Here is a 19,179-nt window from a genome sequence, read left to right as displayed (position 1 = left end):
CGACAGGATCAGGGTGAAGTGTCCCTGCCCATGGCAAGGGGGTTTGTAATCAGATGATCTTAAGGTCCTTTCCAACCCAAACCATTCTGTGTTTCTATGAAATGCCTATCTACAGAGATATGTTTTCATGGATCCTTCAACCAGGACACAGTATTCTGTGAGCCCCTGGCTGAGATGCTTTAATTCTGCCCTGTCCTACAAGCAGGCTCAATTTAAGATTAATCAATCATAAGCACGGCCTGTACTTATCACTGTATTTTAGTGAGTTACTATCCAGGTGCCCAGATGTGAGAATGTGGCTCACTGGGGAGTGCAGTGGCCTTGGGACAGGGATGAAGTACTCCCTGAGCTCATTGCAGCCCATGGGGGCTGGCCCGGTAGCCATGGTTGTGAGGGCAGCACCACCAGGAAACGCAGTTTTCCATAGGTGGAAATACCTACGGGGGTATAAAAGCACATTATCAGCTTGTTTGCAAACAGACCCATGTGCAAGCACGTGCGTATGGGAGCTTTCAAGTGACAAGCATAGTGAAGAAATGCCTGTGGCCACAGTAAGTGAGACATGGCTCTGTCAGACATGGCTGGATTTTGGCTGCCTGCTCGTGCACCACACAAAGGCAGCAGCAGCATCAGTGCAGTCAGGAAGGATGTGAGAGGCCTCCTTGCCTGCGCTGTGGCTTGTGCCTGCCTCCAAGCAGAACTAAGGAGCACCTCTGACATTAACAGTGATTAAACACCACCAAAGCCTGTGAAAATAACCACTCATGAGGTAAATCGGGGGCACTGGAGCAGCTACCATGGAGCAGGGGCCATTCTCAGCACCTGAGGTGAGTGGCCTGGTGGGGCAGGTACAGCAAGGCCAGATTGTTTCCTCTAGTTTCAAACCTGTGGGGATTATAAAAATAAGAGGTTTAATCCCTGCTTTGCAGAGGATGTTGGGGTCCTGTTTCACTATTCTTTGACCCCCCCTTGGGTTAACACCAGAGGAGACAAGTGTTGACAGTGGTGCCTCCCTGCCTGACCCTGGGCAGCCATCAGCCCCACAGCCATCATGTCACGGGGAGCTGCATGGGGTGGGCAGTGAAATGACACCTCTGTGTGGGAGCTGTGATGCCATTAGGACGTTACAGCTTACAAAAAAGGAAAACAAAAAGGGGCAAAGGAAAAAGAAACCCACAAAAAGGCTGTGCTCGTTCTTCACTCTTCCCTCAGTGCTGTCCTACCTTGTGCAGAGGCTTCAGAGGTGTGAACACATCCTGTTTACGTCTGACGGAGATGCTGAGGGCTGAGGAGCAGTAAGAGGCAACACTGTGCATGGGGAGAGTCACCTGCAGTGGGAGACGGCCACAGCATGGATGCACTGCCCATCTACCATGGCGGCATCACCCGTGAGGCTGGGGAAAAGCTGCTGCTGGCAGCGGGCACTGATGGCAGCTACCTACTGCGGGACAGCGAGAGCATCCCGGGAGTCTACTGCCTCTGTGTGCTGTGAGTACTGGGGTGCTGCTTAGGGGTGTGGGGCAGCGGAGGGTAATGGGGCTGGGAGCAGGGTGCCAGGATAGGCTGGTCGGGGGATAGCTGATTTCCAACCTTTGCATCCATAGTATGGGGTGTTCCCATGTAACGGTGACAAAATGCACTGTAATGTTACCATTTGCAGGCATGTGTGAGATTCTAGGCTCTTTCACCTTGACTTAAAGTGAAGGGATGAGTAAAGGGTTTGGAGTCCTCTGCGGAGCAAAGAGGAGCAGGTTTTGCCATGCAGAGCCTATGCTTCCTATGGGCATAAAAAGAGAAAGCAGGCCTGGAACACACAGGAAAGGCGAGTGGGGGGTCATGGAGGAGAGCTAGGCAACTTCACTCGGGTTGGTGTGTGCTGCCTCTTTGTGTTGGATAATCCTCTTGCTTTCTGCCCTCATCTTCTGCTTCTCTAATGTGCTCATGGGTGTGCTCAGCCACATCCCCGGCATCCTCTGCCATTGGGAAGGGTAGCATGGACTGCTGTCATCCAGAATGTGTCTTTTGGGATGCTGTCAGTCAGGCTGTGTGTCTCAGGAGCTGTCAGGCTTGAAGTAAGCTGCTGTAAAATACATGAAACACTGATGGGTAACAAACTAAGTGGAAATGTTTCATCAAATAGGGTGAAAGGAGAAAGATCTGATGGGATGGTCTGTCAGAGGGCAGAGAGGGTTCCCTGAGAGAGCTGGGGGACTTTATAGTCATAAGACCTTATTTTAATGAGGCAATTTAATTACCCTACTTCTGGCAATAACAGAAGTCTTGTATGTCCTGAGAGATAACACTGTCCAATGAAGTACCGTTGCCTCTAAAGAACAAAGATGTGTCTGCCACAGCTAAAGAGACACTTCAGCAGGAGAAGGAATACAAGAGAAAACCATTTCAGAACCAGCATGAAATCAGCTAACAGAGTGCACTCAGGTACTGGCAAAAACCCAGCAAACTCCTGAGTCAGGTTTTCTCCCAATGTCTTGAATATGTTTCCAACAGTATGTAATTAAGCCCTGGGTGATCATTATTATTTATCTATTATAGACCAGTAAATTGAGGCATGCAAGAAGGTTACAGGCAACCCAGTAATATCCAACCTTCTTTTTAGGGAAGGTCTTTGTGGCAGAAGATGGTGGTTTTTTTCTTCATGAACTCAGGTTAACCAAGGTAGGCACTGCTGCTAACAAATACCTGAACAGCTAGCTGAAAAACGGGAAGTAAGAAGCAGCTTGAACATCTTGAAGATGGACTAGACATAGCAAGAGTTAGGGAGTGTTATGATTCCTATGATGGGAATAGGTAATAAAAGCAGAATCTCTTTCAATAACCATCAGAGGAAATGGTGGTATGTCTCCTTAACACTCAGAAGTCATTCAGTGCAGGTGAAACACTAAGGCACTAGAGATGGGGTTAGGCAGAATGTTACAGTGCTGAATAAAATAGAGAATCCTAAAATCACTCCATCATTAGTCTAAATCAGGGTGTAGACATGTAACAAGGTCTTTAATCTGCATGCAATCTGTTGGGATTTTTTGCTGTATTAGTGGTAATTTAGGTCTTTCGGAAGAAATTTTATGAATGAAATATATAAAATGAAAAAAGGAAGAACAGAAAGGATTGCTAACTATGAAGCTGTGCAGTCTTTGAAAAGACCCTCCAGTGAGAAACACAGCCCTACCTAGTTGTTTCTGGAAATTACGGGACATTCATATCTTCATGTTACATTGTGTAAATGGGGTTTTCAAAGGGGTAAGTTGTTCAAAGGGGTAAAAGCAAAAAATCTTACTGGAGAATGTTGTGCAGACTTCTTATAGAACATGTATCCTCAATAAAGCCTTTATAAGGGAAAGTTTCAATAGCATCTTGGATAAATCCAGACAAAAATTAAATGAAAAATGCAATGATGAGTATCATCTGATATTGACAGAAAGGTGGCTGAAAAATGCTAGAGCTAACCTTTGGTTCTAATGCTTCTTAGTATTTCAATTCAGAGCATTATGTAAGAAATAGAAGATAGGGTAAAAAGCATATCACACAATAACTGTGGAGGCAGTTATCATAAAGATACCAGGAATTCATCTCACATTGAAGATAGCAATGACAATTGAAAGAAATGTAGGCCATAAACTAGAGAAGTGCTTTGGCAGGCAAAACTTTTCCAAAGCAGAAGACTCTAGTGGGAGCAAGTAGGGAAGGCATGACAGATGTAGATAAGTATTCAGTGGAGGATGCTAAGCCTAGCTTTAGCAAAATAAAACAATGGACCCAACCCTCCAAATTCCATTCTGGACATCATGCACAGAGATGAAACAGCTGGCAACCGTGTATGTGCATGAGAGCTTTGGTAAAAACTGATGGAAACATGCTGTTGCTGTATTCACTGCTAAAGAAAAAAAGAAAGAAGAAAAGTAAAAGAGAAAGTATTTCCCCATAGTTTTATATTTCCATCTAAGTAAATAATAGAGATTATTAGGAAAAAAATATTATTCAGAAATTTAAATTTTGGTTCAGAATCCATGCTGAAGATCACCCTAGTAATACCTAGCTAGATCAAGATCAGGCAAAACATGTATATACTGGAGGCAAAGCTGTTCAGTTATTAGGTATATTGCAGTATGTATCAAGGCTAAACGAAGTATTTTACATCTTTCTAATGACAATTTCTTCTTAAGGATCTTTTTTTTCCACAATGGGGGAAAAAGGGAGTTGTTAAAATCAAAAGGCATATTTCTGATGAAGAGAAAAGAAACATTTATCAAAAAATAATTTAACAAATATTTGGATGTCAATACTGTCATCAGCTTGAAATCACATAGTGGCCATTCTGCACTTCCAGCTCCAGGTACAGTAACTGGAAAATCCTATGACTATTATGCATTGCTTAGGCTCAAACAACACCTTTGTTTTCCAAACAAACAACTGCATAAATCTGTAATGCCACCACTTCCATAACACCCTCCCCGCCCCGGGCACCCCCACAAATCCCCAACATATTTTGGAAGTCTTTGAGCCTCCTAAGGCACATAAGAAGGGCACCAGTGTTCACGATGAGGCTCATTCACCTTTTGCTTTTCCAATTAAAAAGCAGAGCCCTGACCTTTACAAAGGAGACGAGTCAAAGACTTCATGAATCCCTTGTGACTGATTTTACAGGGCAAGCATAAAAGAGACAGGTAGTAGCATAAAACCTGACCTACAGAGATGGGTAACTGCGGCAGGCAGGACCCTGTTGTTGGAGCATTTGGCTAGAAAACTGCTTCTCTCTTCTTTGTTTCTCCTGAAGTGTTACTTTATCTTCTTTGAATGCTGCTTTCTGCTGTCCGAAGTCACAGCATGCGCATGGCATGTCTGCAAGCCTTCAAAGAAAGGCTTTTTTTTGGTGTGGCTGTGGCAATATACTAAGAACCCACTTTTATAAATAGAGAAGACCACAATTAAACTCCGCATAGAAGAATGGAAAGGTTTTGGTTTGCAACTAAACACCAGATTGTCCCTTGGGGCTCTTACAGAGGTGGTTTTTGTTGAGGTTTTTTAATACTAAATTCTCCCAAGATCTTCATTGTGTGATTATGAAATTGATAATAGACACTTTAAGGATGTTGTTCATCATGTTTTGAGTGTGTCAACAGAGGAGCATAATGCTTTTCTGGCAATTCTTTAGTGTTGCATTGAAAAGCAAGAAGAGTTTTGCTGTTCCTGACAACTGGGCCAGAAGAAAATGCATATGTTTTAAAGAATATACATGTATTCCCTGTAAACATGGTAGACAGTACATGCAGTACACCAGGGCTTTAGTATCAAAACCTGATTGTTCCGGGGAGCTTTCTTTACTGCTCTGGTTTCCCTCTTGGTTCAATACCCTATTTGATGCTTGTAGTACTCTCAGAAACCCTCTGTGCACACCACTCCTAATGTCAATGGGGAACACAGAACACAGTAATGGTGGGTAGTTTGAGAAGCAGGCTCTTAATCTGTTCCTGGAAAATGCATAAATAAATTGCCTGAGAGTGCCAAAAGCACCACTTTCCTTTACAGATGTATGAGCACACATGCAGAAACAAGCAGCTCATGCCTGAACTGGCAAAGATAAAGCATTTGTAATTTGGGTCTTAAAATGAATATGCTTGAAAATACTTGGTATGTTAGTAGTTGCTTCAGACCTTTAAGTAAGCTAAACATGACACACTTGTCAAACTGTATGTTTAGAGTATTTGTTTGTAACCAGCCGTTCATGTACTGTGCTGCATTCAATCTGTGGAGAATAATCAAAAGCTGAAATAGAAATCTGTTTAGAGCTCTTGGAGCAGCAGCAATGGCAACAGGGATGGCTGCAGTCCTATCAGATTTTATGTGTGCTATTTTTTCTGTCACCCTAACCGCAGCGCACAAGTTCAGGCAATGTGCTGAACCTTTCTGATGCATCAGATGTATCAGCTGTATAGTCAAGGTGTGATACAGGATCATGAGCCAGCTTCAGCTTAGCATTTCTTTTGTTTGCTATGTAATATTTTTGATAGAAGTGGCAGAATAATTGCGTTTATTATAACACTGCACATAATCATCATTTAAAATGTAATCTGGAACAAAAGCTTCTCTGTAAAGAGGAAGCCCTTGATTCAGGGTTGCCATTGTAAATATCACACACTATTTTCAGCTTTGAAGAAAGTTTTCTACAGCACAATGACAAATTCTACTGAGGTGAGTATTTTAGCTCCCTGCTAATCAGTGAGCTTTGTCTTTGCTGAGAATAACTTGGCTAATGGCCTTCAGATATTCCAATGGCTTTTCTTGGAAAGAATGTAGAAAGGCAGACAGCCTGAATGGTGGATAAGTGCTACACTAACAAGTCTGTACATGACAGAATGGGTACAATCATTAGGCAGCAGAACCTATATTAACTCTACCCCCATTTTGTAGGCTTGAGTTTCGAGGATTTAGTTGAAGCAGGGATTTCTGGTTCAGGGATTTTTATAGTTAGGTTGTGCCTACCTGCTCTGAGAGAAACAGGAAACGTTTCATAGAAATACTGAAGAGTACCATTTGCAGGGCTATTGTTAGTGTATTGCAGTTGTTGTGAGTTTTGCCTAGAGTGCTGAAAGAGATTTCACCACATAACCCTATTTCATGAGGTTTTGCTATTGTGAGATACTATTTTGGAAATCATTCATGAAGCTTAGTTACTAGCCCACCATAAAGTAATTTTCTTCTATTTAGCATCTTAGATTTAAATAAATTCTCATTTTATTTCCAAATTTGAAGAAATTCTTTTTTGAGGCATTGCTTTTGGCTGGCATCACTTTGTACCAGACCAACATACACCCTGCTCAGAAAGGCTACTCACTTGCTTTTTAGGTAAATCAGTGGCATTTCTACTGATGGTTTGGAGTGTTCAGGTAGTGACAATCTTCCACAGAAATCTGTGCATAAATTCAGAGACATTTCACAAGCTTTGACTTGCACTTTCAAGCTTTCTTTCATTTCAGAAGAGAAAATCAAGATGATAGTGCATTTGTTTCATAATGCCACAGCATTACAGCAAGCTAATGCTAGTTACTGATTCAGTTCCATAGGTAAATTTTTGCCACAAGTGTTGGTAGGGGAATCAGTGACAGAAGTGTAAACTCAAGTGGGAGTGTATAGAGAAGTGCTGTGAGTTAAGCTACAGTAACTCTGTTGAGCTTTTAAGATGTTCTAAACACTGATTCAAAATATTTTATTCACTCTTGCTGACATAGAGCTTATAGCTTGCACATCACCTCCGTGTGAATGCTATTTCTTCAGCATGGGTTAGCTGATGGGTTGTAATTGCTAAGTTGCTGTACCTTGATTGTATGTCTGAGACCTAAATAAAGCAGGAACAAGGTTGCTTGTCAACCAGAAAATGCAAATTCCAGGACAGAGCGAGGAGATGTAAGCTTAAATAGGATTTTCTCCTACATTAAGTAACAGGACTTTTTGGCCTTTCCATGATTAACAAACCAAGCAGAAAGATAACAATTAAAAAGGAAAATATGAAGAAAAAGAAAGAAGTTGGAGTGAATGGTTGGATTGATTTTTGCATTGTGTTGGTGGCTGTCACTTGTGTCGCATGGGGGAAGCCATGCAGCTCAGGGGTACCCTGGACCTTGATGAACATACATGTGGGATGTGCAGGCTCTCAGGCACTGCTGTGGGTTCCCCTGACCTCATGAGTTCTGGTTCTGTGGTAGCCATCTCCCACCTCTGTAGCCCTTTTGGTGCTCATGCCAGGGTTGACCACTGGGATGCTGCCTGAAGTTGGTTCTTCAGACCATTCAGAAGCTGATCTGGAACCAACATTAAACACCTCTGGATAAGACAGAAGCAGCTGCAACTTGACCTCTTATTATGGTATGTGCTGTGTGCCAGTGACCCCTACTCTGAAAGTACCCCAGGACCTCTCCTATAGGACTCATCTCCATAGTGTCAAGTGGTTTCTTGACATTATCTCAGTTTGTGATATGTAGAGTTTAACTCAGTTTCAGAGAAACTGTGACACAGGAAGCTCACATTTGCAGTATCTGTTAGGTTCCCAATGTGAGGGGAATAGGTGTGGGTTTTGAGACTACCCTGTGTCATTCTGTACAACCTGCAGACTTTGCTTGTACTGCTTTGCATTGCATGGCTGTTTCCTAGTTTCATACATTCTGTTTCCAAACCACCCATCTTTCAACTTTGTATATCCCTTTCCTTACTCATGTAGTCTTACTTTCTCCCAGGGTTCAATTTTCCTTGGCCAGCTTGCATAGACACAGGTCCCCTTCTCTTTCCTTCCACACCCACTCCACCTAATCTTCCTTTCCAAGATGCCAAATATAAGTGCATGGAAAAAACATTGTTTTGTCTAACATATCCCCTTTTCTGGCACTCCTGCATTCTCCATCCCTAAATAAGGTTGAGGCAAACACGTGGCAAAGTCTTAGGAGACTGGGAGTGGGCAGAATATAATACCCAGGACCACTGTTTGTAGGCCACACCACTGTCTGATTCTTAAGCAATATTGTAAACTGAAATTCCAAAATAAGGTCAGGATGCAAATATACCAGGTAAGAAAAGCGATGTAAAGACATCAGAAGAGAAAACTATGTAAAGAGGAAGAAGTTAATGTCATTTATTGCTGACATGGCTTTCTCCTGTCTCTCTAGACTTTCTCCTTTTATATTTGTTCCATTTTGGACTCAGGAATGAATACAAATTAGTTTAATAAAATTTCCCAACTGAGATACAAAACATTTGGAAATGATTTTAAAATATACCATGCAGCTGAAATGTCATGGTTAATTTTAATCTGCAGCATGCTGTTAATATCCTCTGGCTATTTCAGTGGTGCAGAAGATTGTAATTACTCACCTGTTAAAGCAAATGGAGCCTTAACAAATCTGATCACAGCTGAAAAGGAGGAGTGGAGAGGACAGGTAGACAGATGCTGTCTCAGTATGTCATCTGTGAATGATGCCTTTGTAGCTCGTTGAGAGGAATTAGATAGCTATAAAGAAAAAAGCCTATATTATAAAGTGGACTGTTTCCTGTAACAGCAACTTTTTCTATATTCCCCTTTGACAAAGTTTTCCCAGCATTGCGACAGAGACAGTGCTAGTGCAGTTCCCAGCTGGTGTAACACATCCTTTGTTACAGAGATGAAAAAGTGGGATGACAACAAAATATAATCAGTGGTAAGCAAAGTGCTATCCAATATTTTCCTTACAACAATGGCTGTTTTCTGCTTCCTCTCATCACCCTTTTGGCATTTTTTGCCTTTGATCAAAAATTTATAGGGCCTCATTCAGCAAGATGTTAATTTACTATTGCTTCTGTCCCTTGAGTTTCACTGGCAGGAACTCTTTGAGCGGTGAGTGAGGCTTATGGCTGTCTTTGGCCTGATGAAGGGATGGGGGAGTCCTTCATTGGGTCTTTGCCTGGGTGTCAAGAGGTGGTTCTTCTACAAGTTATGCTGGTATGCCAGTGTCACCATAAAAGTGCTGTCTGAAATCCTTCTCTCAGTGACATGTGTCCATCTCCTGTTGATTTTGTCCATCAGAGTCACTGAGAGATAAACTTGTCCTGCATCTCAGCAGGTAATGGCTTCAAAGCATAAGCTGTGTGAGAGGCCCTAAGGGACTAGCAGCATGTCCAGGCCACAGAGTGTTTGTGTTTTGGCTTTAGCTATGTGGCCACACCACATGTAGGAACATTATGTCACACTAGGAGCCTCTTTTCTGCCCTGAACTGAGTAAAATGTAGAAACCTGAGCTCTCCCCTCATGCTGGCTGGGGAATTTCTCATCTCCTGAGCCCTAAAGTCCAGTAAATACACTTTTCTATCTGCTTTTGTCCAGTGATAAGTTTTGCTCTTTGGAAGAAAATGTTCTATATAATTTCAATTTTAATTTTTGTACTTAAGTTTCGGTTTAAGAAAACGACCTTGATCTTCCTTCAGTCCACACTGATCTCGTGCTGAGCAGTTTAAATCATAAAATCATGAAAACCTTTCTTACGGGAGAATGTAGCTCATCAAAATCCTGTCACTCACACTTGGGAGGTAAAAAGTATTTTGAACAGGTAATGAAGTAAGTTCCTGCTGCTTAACAGAAAGTTTTGATAAGATCATGTTCACTGGGTGAGTACTTATCAGAAGAGCTGTAATTTGTTTAGTGGAACAAGGATCCCAGTGGAAAGTATTTAGATTGGAAGATCTAGCTGTTCAGCTTCTTAGCAAAATGCATCCTCCTCCCTTCTGCATGTCCTTTAATGAAGCAGGTCTGGTGGTCCTGGGCCATCTCCCATCTACACAGTGACTGTGTTTACTGAGGGCTTCAGAGCCAACAACTGAAGATAATGTGGTTTTCAACGTAAGCACAGCAAACCCCTTCAGGCTTTTCAGTCTTTCCTCCTCTGGAACAAAAATGTGCATTTGTCAGGTGAGTGGTGAGCTCTCACTTGTTCTCTCACATGGCTATGATAGTAATGTCATACTCCTCTCATTCTCCACACTGTATCCATGTTCCCAAACTCTTGTTCCTTTTTCTGTATTTCCTGGGTTTTTAATGTGATCTGTCCTTTCTGCTTGCTCTGGGCTTGGCTGAAATATTTTACAGTGGGATTTTCAATAGAATGCAGGGTAGGTGCCCATCTTATACCTCACCTTTCTTTGGCCCTCAGGATTACTCTGTCTGACCTCTATTTTTCAATTTGTCCAGCTTAGTAAACCCTACTGGCAAAGTGCTGAAAGCCATCAGGCATTTCAGAATCAGGGCAGCACCCCAGCCCCTCAACCCCTTCAAGTCATGCAACCTTTTAAGTAGACAAAATGATGAAAGAAACAGATAGTAGTAGCTTTCCAGATAATTGAACCATTTGTGGAAAAATCAGATTTTAAAGAGATTGAAGCAGTTGGGACAATCAAGAACAAGCATGGGTAAAATGCACAGTGTAGTATTAAAAACAGAAGGAAAGAGAGTGAGGTTTAGGTTTTTACAGAGTGATCCTGTTGGGTTTGAGGCTTGAAAAAAACCCACTGTGGGGATGGTCAAGTACCCACCTCAAAGAGAGGGGACACTATGGGCTATACAATGTTGCTTTCAGTAACCCTATATTGGCTGGCGTGGTACATACATACATGTGAGAAAGCCTTATGTGATTTCTAAAGAGAAAAGATTAGTGTGAATATCAGCTACTCGTGAAAAGTTGACAATACAGGCAGAGCTCTTGGAGGTTTTGAGAAAGGATGTGATGGTATGAGATTCTCTTAGGCCCCTAATGGGAGACATTGGATTCCCTGAACATGAACATATCTGGTAGCTTAGAGGGATGAGCTTTTAAGCAACTGGGCTGAAGCACTGGTCTAAAGACACCAGTGACTGTTGTGCCATGGTATGGACAGGAGAACAGCATTGTCCTTCTGTGTCCTTTCCCCCTCCTGCAGCCACAACAGGTTGTTCACATCTTGTCCCAAGGGTCCAGACAGACTGCAGCAGTTGAATTGCTGAGGGAAGAACTGGGGTAGCAGCATCTGTTTTCCTCTATAGGTTTCTATGCAGTGAGCATGGCTGGCCACTTTTCATGTCCATCTGGTGCCAGGTGAAAAGCTGTGTCTCTGAGGACAAAGCTCCCTTGGTTAACATGAAGAGATGGATTAAGTTGTGGGATTAGGGGTCTGCATCCGGTGTATTTCCATACATGAGGAGGAGAACAGTGTCTCAGGGAGTTCAACCCTGCAGCAGCTCTGACAGGAGGGAACGACTCTGTGTCTTCTGCCTCTGTATTTAATCACAGTGGGAGTCAAGTGTCAGGGGAGAGCTCACAAATCACACCAGGCAGTTTTGTTGTGGGGTTGTAGCAGTATGACAACTGTTAACAACTTCCTGCTTGGGTAAATTATATCAGACATTGCTTTGCAAAGGCTGCTGTAATGACTTTTCAAGAAGAATTTATCCCGGAACCATGACACGGAGCGTAAGTAATTGCAATCATACGCTACCTGTGTCATTGATGGTTTCTGCTGTTCTGTAGTAACTAGTATAATACCGTGTGTAATTGGAAAGAAATACAGTATTTTTCTGCTTTCTTAAGAACAAGAATTGTTATTGAAATAGAGAATGGTCCCTAAAATCCTGCTGTGTATTTATGTAAATCTATGTAATATGAAATACAAACTTTCTTATCTGATACCATCTAAACTAATGCTGTGCTCATGGAACTAGTATTGATTGTCTCTGCTTTTGAGGTATATTTTTGGATATCAGTATAATAATCTACCATGTAAATCATTCACTGTGTTGGGCTCCTAAGAGAAGCAAGACTGAGTCTGGACACAAGTATGCCTTGTGTTATTCTTGAAAGACTCAGATTTAGAAAGAAGGAAGATTCATACTCCTGTAAGTCTCTTTTATCAGTTTTTGAGGATTAGAAATATATGGGCAAGGCAAAGAGTAATTTTCCTCGCTTGTGTGGGTCTAGCTTTCCAAATAAATTACACTCATGCTATTGCTTCTGGGAACATCTGCATTTAAATGAATCACAATACAGTAATACTATCTTTCAATAATCCACCTTCTCTTTTTTTCCAAGGAAAATATATCTGGTGTGTGTCAGTAAAAGGAGGTCAGTGAAAAATAAAATGCTGAGGCAGGAATGAAAGCAGCATCACTTAACTTGGACGAACTGGATATTGCTAAACTAGATCTGAGTCAGACCAATTCCACTCATCCGAAAAGAACCCAGTAGCTTCTGACCCGTGTCTCAGGTTTTTTTATCTACCTACAGCCTTTATAGGTGAAGTTATTTTTAAGGAACAGTTAGCAGATGAACTGGTTCCCATATAACAGAGTGTGCCTCTTGTGAACCCTGACAGTAGAAATGAATAATAAATACCTGCTTTTTCCTTCCACAGACATCAAGGTTATGTTTATACCTACAGACTGTCCAAGACAGAAACTGGGTCCTGGTGTGCTGAGGTATGTACTTCTCCTTTCTCTTCTGAAAATGTCTATATCCTGTTTGATGTTTGTATTGATTAAATGAAATATATTAAAATTATTCATGTTTCTGCATAGTCTGATTTTCATCGAAGGTAATCGATTTTGAGTGTGCCCATCAGTAAGATATCTTGGTGCCATGTCTGACAGTCTTGAACTCGTAAATTAATTCCCTGTTACATTTCAGCTATTGCATAATGCAATAGTGCATTATTTTGCATCATTTTAAGTGACAAAAATATTGTGTTTTTATCATTTGACAAGTACAATCTGGTTCCTACAATCCCACACATCATCACTATCAGAATATTGAAATAGGAAATAATTTTCAATCTATGGTGTTTTAAAGTTAATTTCTCTCCAAATTAATTCATCATTGGTGCAAAACATATATAGGGTAGCTGAAACTTGCTACAAAATGAATTTTCACCCATCTGATAAGAAACTGGTAATTCAAGTATAGAATTAACACTATTTGAAATACAGGCAATTATTTGTGTTGATGGAATTGGGATGCTAATCTGTGTTTCTTTTATGAAGGTCTTGTTCCTTGGATGTACTCTGTTTATTAATTCATACTTAACTTGCACATTAATGAACACTGATTGCAAACATTAAATAAGTTCTAGACAGGCCTAATCCCTTGGCCATTATTACAATAGAAGTGGTCTGGAACACAAAACTAATTCCTGGGGTTACTCGGAAGCAGACTGGGGAGTAAAAGTGACTCACATTACTGAGGAGCAAATAATTATCTGTGTCACCCTTGGGAGTGGTACCCAGGAAGAATTTGCTGTAAGGCAGGAATGGGAAGATGCTGTAGATTTATACTGTCCAAGCAGGAGGTTTCTTGGGACAGGCTGGGGGTGGTAGTGCACCCAACGTGCCAGGGTGAGCACTGGTGTCTCAGGAAGGATGCTGGGATCCGCAGGGACCTGTGGAGGATATCTCCCTGAGCAAGGATGCAGCTTGCTTTGACCCCACGTAATGTCAGGATCTGCAGTCTGGTGTTATATAGGCCTGCTACAACTCCTCCCCCATGACCTCCACTGGTTTCCTATGTGTGGGTCTTGGGTTTTCCCTCACTGTATTTTAGGCAAACTTTGTGTTTTACAGTATAGGTGTCCTGAAAGACTAGGGCTCTCAGTACATCTCTCAATACATCCTCTGCAAGGATAGCTATAGATCTGTGATACCAACCCTTCCATTAAGCAAACAGGAACCCTTAAGTACATGTTGCTAAGAGCACACTGGACTCAGCTGTTAGAAGCAACAGCCTAAATCCAACTTATCCCCACTAAATATGCCTCCAAGGCCAAATCAGGCTCCAGCTGCAGCTGATGCTTTCCTGTCTGTGTCTCCTCCCCTGGGGCTGGTTAGTCTCTGACAAGCTCAGGTCACCCCCATCTTTCAAGGAGGAGGCAGGGAATTAAAACAGCACTGGTAAAATCCCAGCCAGTGGGAAGCTTCCAGCTGGTGCCTGGGAGGCAGGATTTAGCCCTCTACGCTGATGAGAGTGAGCAATGTCCCTTGGCTGGGACTATGCCAGCAGGACCTATACTTGTCCTCCCATGACTTTGGTAGGGAGGAGAATGCCCTGAAGGATTTAACAGAAACACTGGATCTTTTATTAAAAGCAGGCACAGTTTCATTTCACAGTGTTTGAAAAGATGCTATAGTAGAAAGACAGAAAAACTCCCACTTCCAATTAATAGGTTACAGTTTGCTGCTGCCTTTGTAAAGAGGTAGACAGAACACTCAATGAACATGTAGACCAGTACTAAATGCTCAGAGAAAACCTTGCAAAAAGACTCTGTCCATGCCTGAATTCAGTGGTATGAGGACTCCTGCTACTCAGTAAGTGCCAGGTAGCTCTCTAGATTGTCTTATTTATTTCCAGGCTGGAAGTATCTTACTGATAAATCCAAGGTTGGAGGTTAAATCACCGTCTGCAATAAGTCAGGGTCAGAAATAGCAAAAGATCATTTGGGAATTTGCCTAATAAGCACAACAGGCTCTGGGTTTCTCTTGCAGTGATTAAGAAATTGTTGCTTTTCCAACCTTATATAACTACACAGCTGGAAACCGCTCTTAGTGCAGGGAGGGGAAGAAGGAGAGCAGTACGCCTCATTGACTCAGTTTAGGTTGGCACATCAGGAGGTCTAAGTGAAGGGCTGACTCCTTCCCTGTGGGGTGTGCGTGCTTTTCTGGGGGCAAGGCTTCCATGCCTGGCATGGAGCTCAGCATCCAGCATCTCCTCTCACTTCTCACCCTTTGACTTTACAGACAGCGCCCGGAGTCCACCGGAGGCAATTTCGGAAAGTGCATAACCTCATTTCGGCCTTCCAGAAACCTGACCAAGGCATCATTACACCTCTGCAGCACCCCGTCATCAACCACTCGAAAGCCAAATACCCTCCTGGTACTCATGGAACAAAGGGAGCTTTGGCTGTGGCTGAGCAGAGCCCTACGTGGCGGTGGGGATGGAGGTCCTAGATTTTGCATCTTTGACCTGAGCTAGCCAGCATTGACAGAAATATGTCATAACTTTGCTATCGCATGATTGAAGTGCTGGCACCCAGGTGCTCATTAGGGATAAGGCCTGTCAATGTGATGAGAAAATGGATGTTGAATATGTATTCCTGAGTGCTATACTGGTGGTAGATACCTTCCCTCCCCACAGCCCTCCCTCTTGTAGGTACAAATCTTCTGATTTTTGTGCAGTGTTCATCCTTTCATATTTTTGTGGTTATTTTTCTTAGGGATAAATGAAAGCCATGACTTCCACCCGCAGCCATCATGAAGGTGTTTCCTCAAGAAAGATGTATTCCTCAAATAACCATATCTTCCAGTATCTCCTCTCATCCATGCTTTAGAACAGAATGATTCATTGATAGTTAAAACAACTCCATGAGTTTTCTTGTAACATTTGCAGAAATGTGTATTTCGTAGAATTTTTAACTCAAAATTCAGAAGTTTTAGGTTTTTGAATGTTTTGACTTTAGGGAATTTTATTTTCTTCCTTTCTTTTTTTTTTCCCCTAGCAGAAGATAAAAGATATCAACTACTAAACAGAGTAATGTCTTCTTTCTTCTTTGTGCTCTCAACTACAAAATGTTTTTCACTTCAATACTAGTTCCTGATTAATAATTTGTTACTAGTTTTCCTTTACTTCACTTTGGACTCTGCTATGCTTTGTTCTGGTCATTTACGCAGAGCTGAGCAAGTCAAGTCCCCTTCTTTCTTTAGCCTTAGGAAAATTGCTTACTTTAAAGCCTTGGGTGGGCTATGTGTCTGTCAGTCATACAGTTCCTACAGGTATTCCACAGGTGTGGAGGAGCCCTTCTAAGTGATATCCCATCACACCAGGTGCTCTTCTCTGTAATGCATCAGAACTGGCCACCACTGCCTGGATGTACAAAGTTTTTAGTGTGCACAAGCAATGAAAAGCTTAAGCACTGAGTAGCTGAGAACAATCAGTGATGTGGAGAGCATTGGTTTTGCTTTTAGAGTCATAGAATCATAGAATAGTTAGGGTTGGAAAGGACTTTAAGATCATCTAGTTCCAACCCCCTGTCATGGGCAGAGACACCTCACACTAAACCATCCAGCCTGGTCTTGAACACTGCCAGGGATGGAGCATCTTCCATCTGCTGCTGGAGGAGAGGTTTGGATCTACAGGACTCAGCAGCTGTGCAGGCTTAGTAAGTGGCTACCAGGGTAGAGTACGTGTCTCTTACTTTTGGGGTTTAACAAGCATGATGGTACCATCCTGTTTGAACTGGCAGACACTAGGAAACGCTTTTGAACAGACTGGATGTCCTACAGCCCTCTTGTTTCAGGAAGCAGTACTGTGTCTGCACTGTGGTGAAAGGTGGTAGGCATGGCTTGGTGGCACAGTAGGAGGCACTGGAGTTGATGGGGCTGGTGGTGGTTCCTAAGGCAACAACTTCCTCTCTCCAATAGTATTTTTATCACCATATAAAATACTTCCACAGGGATGCCTCCTTCACCAGTGTGTTAAAAAACCTAATTGTTGGTATCCTGGATCCTGCCTTGTTTTCACCTCACTAAAGGCAAGATGGACATGAAGAGTGAGTGACTGAGTGTAATGGGCTGCAAGTGCGGGATTCAGCCAGCTTAGGCTGGTTAGGCTGCTCCAAGCAGCATTTGCTAAGGCTGGAAGGTTTACCTTTCCTTTCTTTCTCTGTAAGTGGCTTTGTGTGTGTGTGTAAGAGAGAATGCAAGCAATAGAACATTTTCTGTGAAGCACAGCAAGTTCCTTGTAAAGCAACATTGGGAACAAATGCAGTAAAAAACAGCCCCATTGTAACAGGGACTGAAAGGCAATACTCTTGCGAAGTTGAGACAATTTCAGCTCATTGCTCAGTTTCTGCTGAATGAAGGCCAAACATCATTTATGGTGAAATATTCCATGTCCCCCCGTGACTAGTCATACACTGTATGTACATGTATTGCTCTGTGCCCCCATGTTACATATGCTGGTTGGTTGAAACAAGGGTCTCATCTTCATACAGTGGCAGATCTGCAGTGACTGGTTGCTGTTTGCTCCTCTCCAGCTTTGTGCTCCTGCAAACAATGCTTCCCTACAGACAACTGACATGTTGGGTGCTGATAGAGTATGTGTGCACCCCCAGGCTTCCTGGGAGAGCCCTTTTGTGTCCAAGGAAGTGCTGAGTCTAGACTCCTGGTTTACCTGGCCTCTACTGGGAGCAAAAAATAATGTGCTTGGAAATGGTCCCTGGCAGGTGATTTCACTGTGGTGGGGATAAAAGCAGTGGGAAGCACTTTGCCCAAGGGCTGTTGCCTTACTCATTTGCTCTGTAGTGCAGTGAGCTGAAGATAACTGTTTTGCCTATGGGTGACTCCAGAAGTGTATTGTTCTTCTAAAAGATACATAAACCAGGCTGGAAGATGCCATTTTTGTTTGAAGCTAAGAAACTTGTTTCAGTTTCTGATGTAAATTATTAAGACAGTCTTGTGTTGTTTCTTTTGGGTACTCAAGGGTCTGGAATTGCTGCAGATTCACCTTAAACAAGGTAAATTCCACCTTAAACAAGGCGAAAAGAGAAAGAAAGGCTCACACTACCTGTGGGACAAGGAGCTGATGCTTAGTTATAGCAAGAGTAATATGGAAATGGTATAGATTGACTTAGGTGTGAAGAGCTACAGATCTTCTTAAAGAGCAGCAGCCTCATTCTGCTCCTCTGCAATGACTAATCCTGCTATAGCTCTGTTTTTCACTTTGCTAAGCCCTCCCCTACTCCCCAGCTCCAGGCATGACAGACCGCCCGCAGCACTGAATCAATACCTTTTCCCAGTCTGGTTTTCTTCCCTTTTCTATGAGAACACCCCTTTGGCCTCACCTTCCTCTTATCCATCCAAGACAGGTCTTCCAGCTTCAACCCTCTCACTCTATTATTACAAAGCCCAGCTGCTCCAACCTGGTTTTCACCATGTAACCTTTTCTTCAGCCTTAAACACTCCTCCTGCCCCCCTGGTTCACTGTCTCCTCTCTGCTGCGTGTGCTAGGCTTTTTCTCTTTCCCTTCTGATACACAGTCATTCATCACCATCTATTTGAGGCAGCTCTACAGAGCATGTAAGTACTTAAACTTTGCTCCTCAATCCCTTCCACCACCATTGACTTCACCCACTCAGTTCTTGCAAGTGCAAAGGCATTTAGCAGGTTTTTTCTCTCTCTCTCACCTTTATTCTGATGAAATGTTAACAACCTGTGCACAGAAACTGTGAAAACTGTGGTTATATCCATGAACTCTGCTGAATCAGAAGTAAAATTAAATCTTGCTAGCAACCCCCTGTCCCCCCTACCTTTTGAATCAACCAATATTATCTGAAGCCCATATTTAGCTGCATGGAAACAACTTTTACTGACATGACCAGAATGTCCCAAATACATGGTATAAACAAAGACAGGGTCACACGCCATCAGTTTGCACCTTTATTTTTTAAAAATGAAATAGTCAAAGTACTTTCTTTTTCAAATATCGACACATAATATATTAACTTTCAGTATTTACAGCGTGTTGCTGGGATGTTCTTGTAGAAAATGCATGCTTCTGGCCTGAAACCCAGAGCAAAATGCATCAGACCATTTAACTGCAGCCATATAACATAGACCTGTACAGTATCCAGTCA

General features: G+C 42.4%; 1 protein-coding gene across 1 annotated transcript; it reads left to right on the top strand.

The window, feature by feature from the left end:
- Window positions 1–1,351: 1,351 nt before the first annotated feature.
- SH2D1A (SH2 domain containing 1A) lies at window positions 1,352–15,803 on the top strand. The gene is made up of 4 exons (XM_005148290.3): window positions 1,352–1,488; window positions 12,916–12,979; window positions 15,287–15,422; window positions 15,763–15,803. The coding sequence occupies exons 1-4, from the start codon at window positions 1,352–1,354 to the stop codon at window positions 15,801–15,803; spliced, it is 378 nt and encodes a 125-aa protein (XP_005148347.2).
- The last annotated feature ends 3,376 nt before the right edge of the window (window positions 15,804–19,179 follow it).

Source organism: Melopsittacus undulatus, chromosome 6 (genome assembly GCF_012275295.1).
Source record: "Melopsittacus undulatus isolate bMelUnd1 chromosome 6, bMelUnd1.mat.Z, whole genome shotgun sequence".
Taxonomy (NCBI): Eukaryota; Metazoa; Chordata; class Aves; order Psittaciformes; family Psittaculidae; genus Melopsittacus; species Melopsittacus undulatus.
This window is presented reverse-complemented; position numbering and strand designations above follow the sequence as displayed.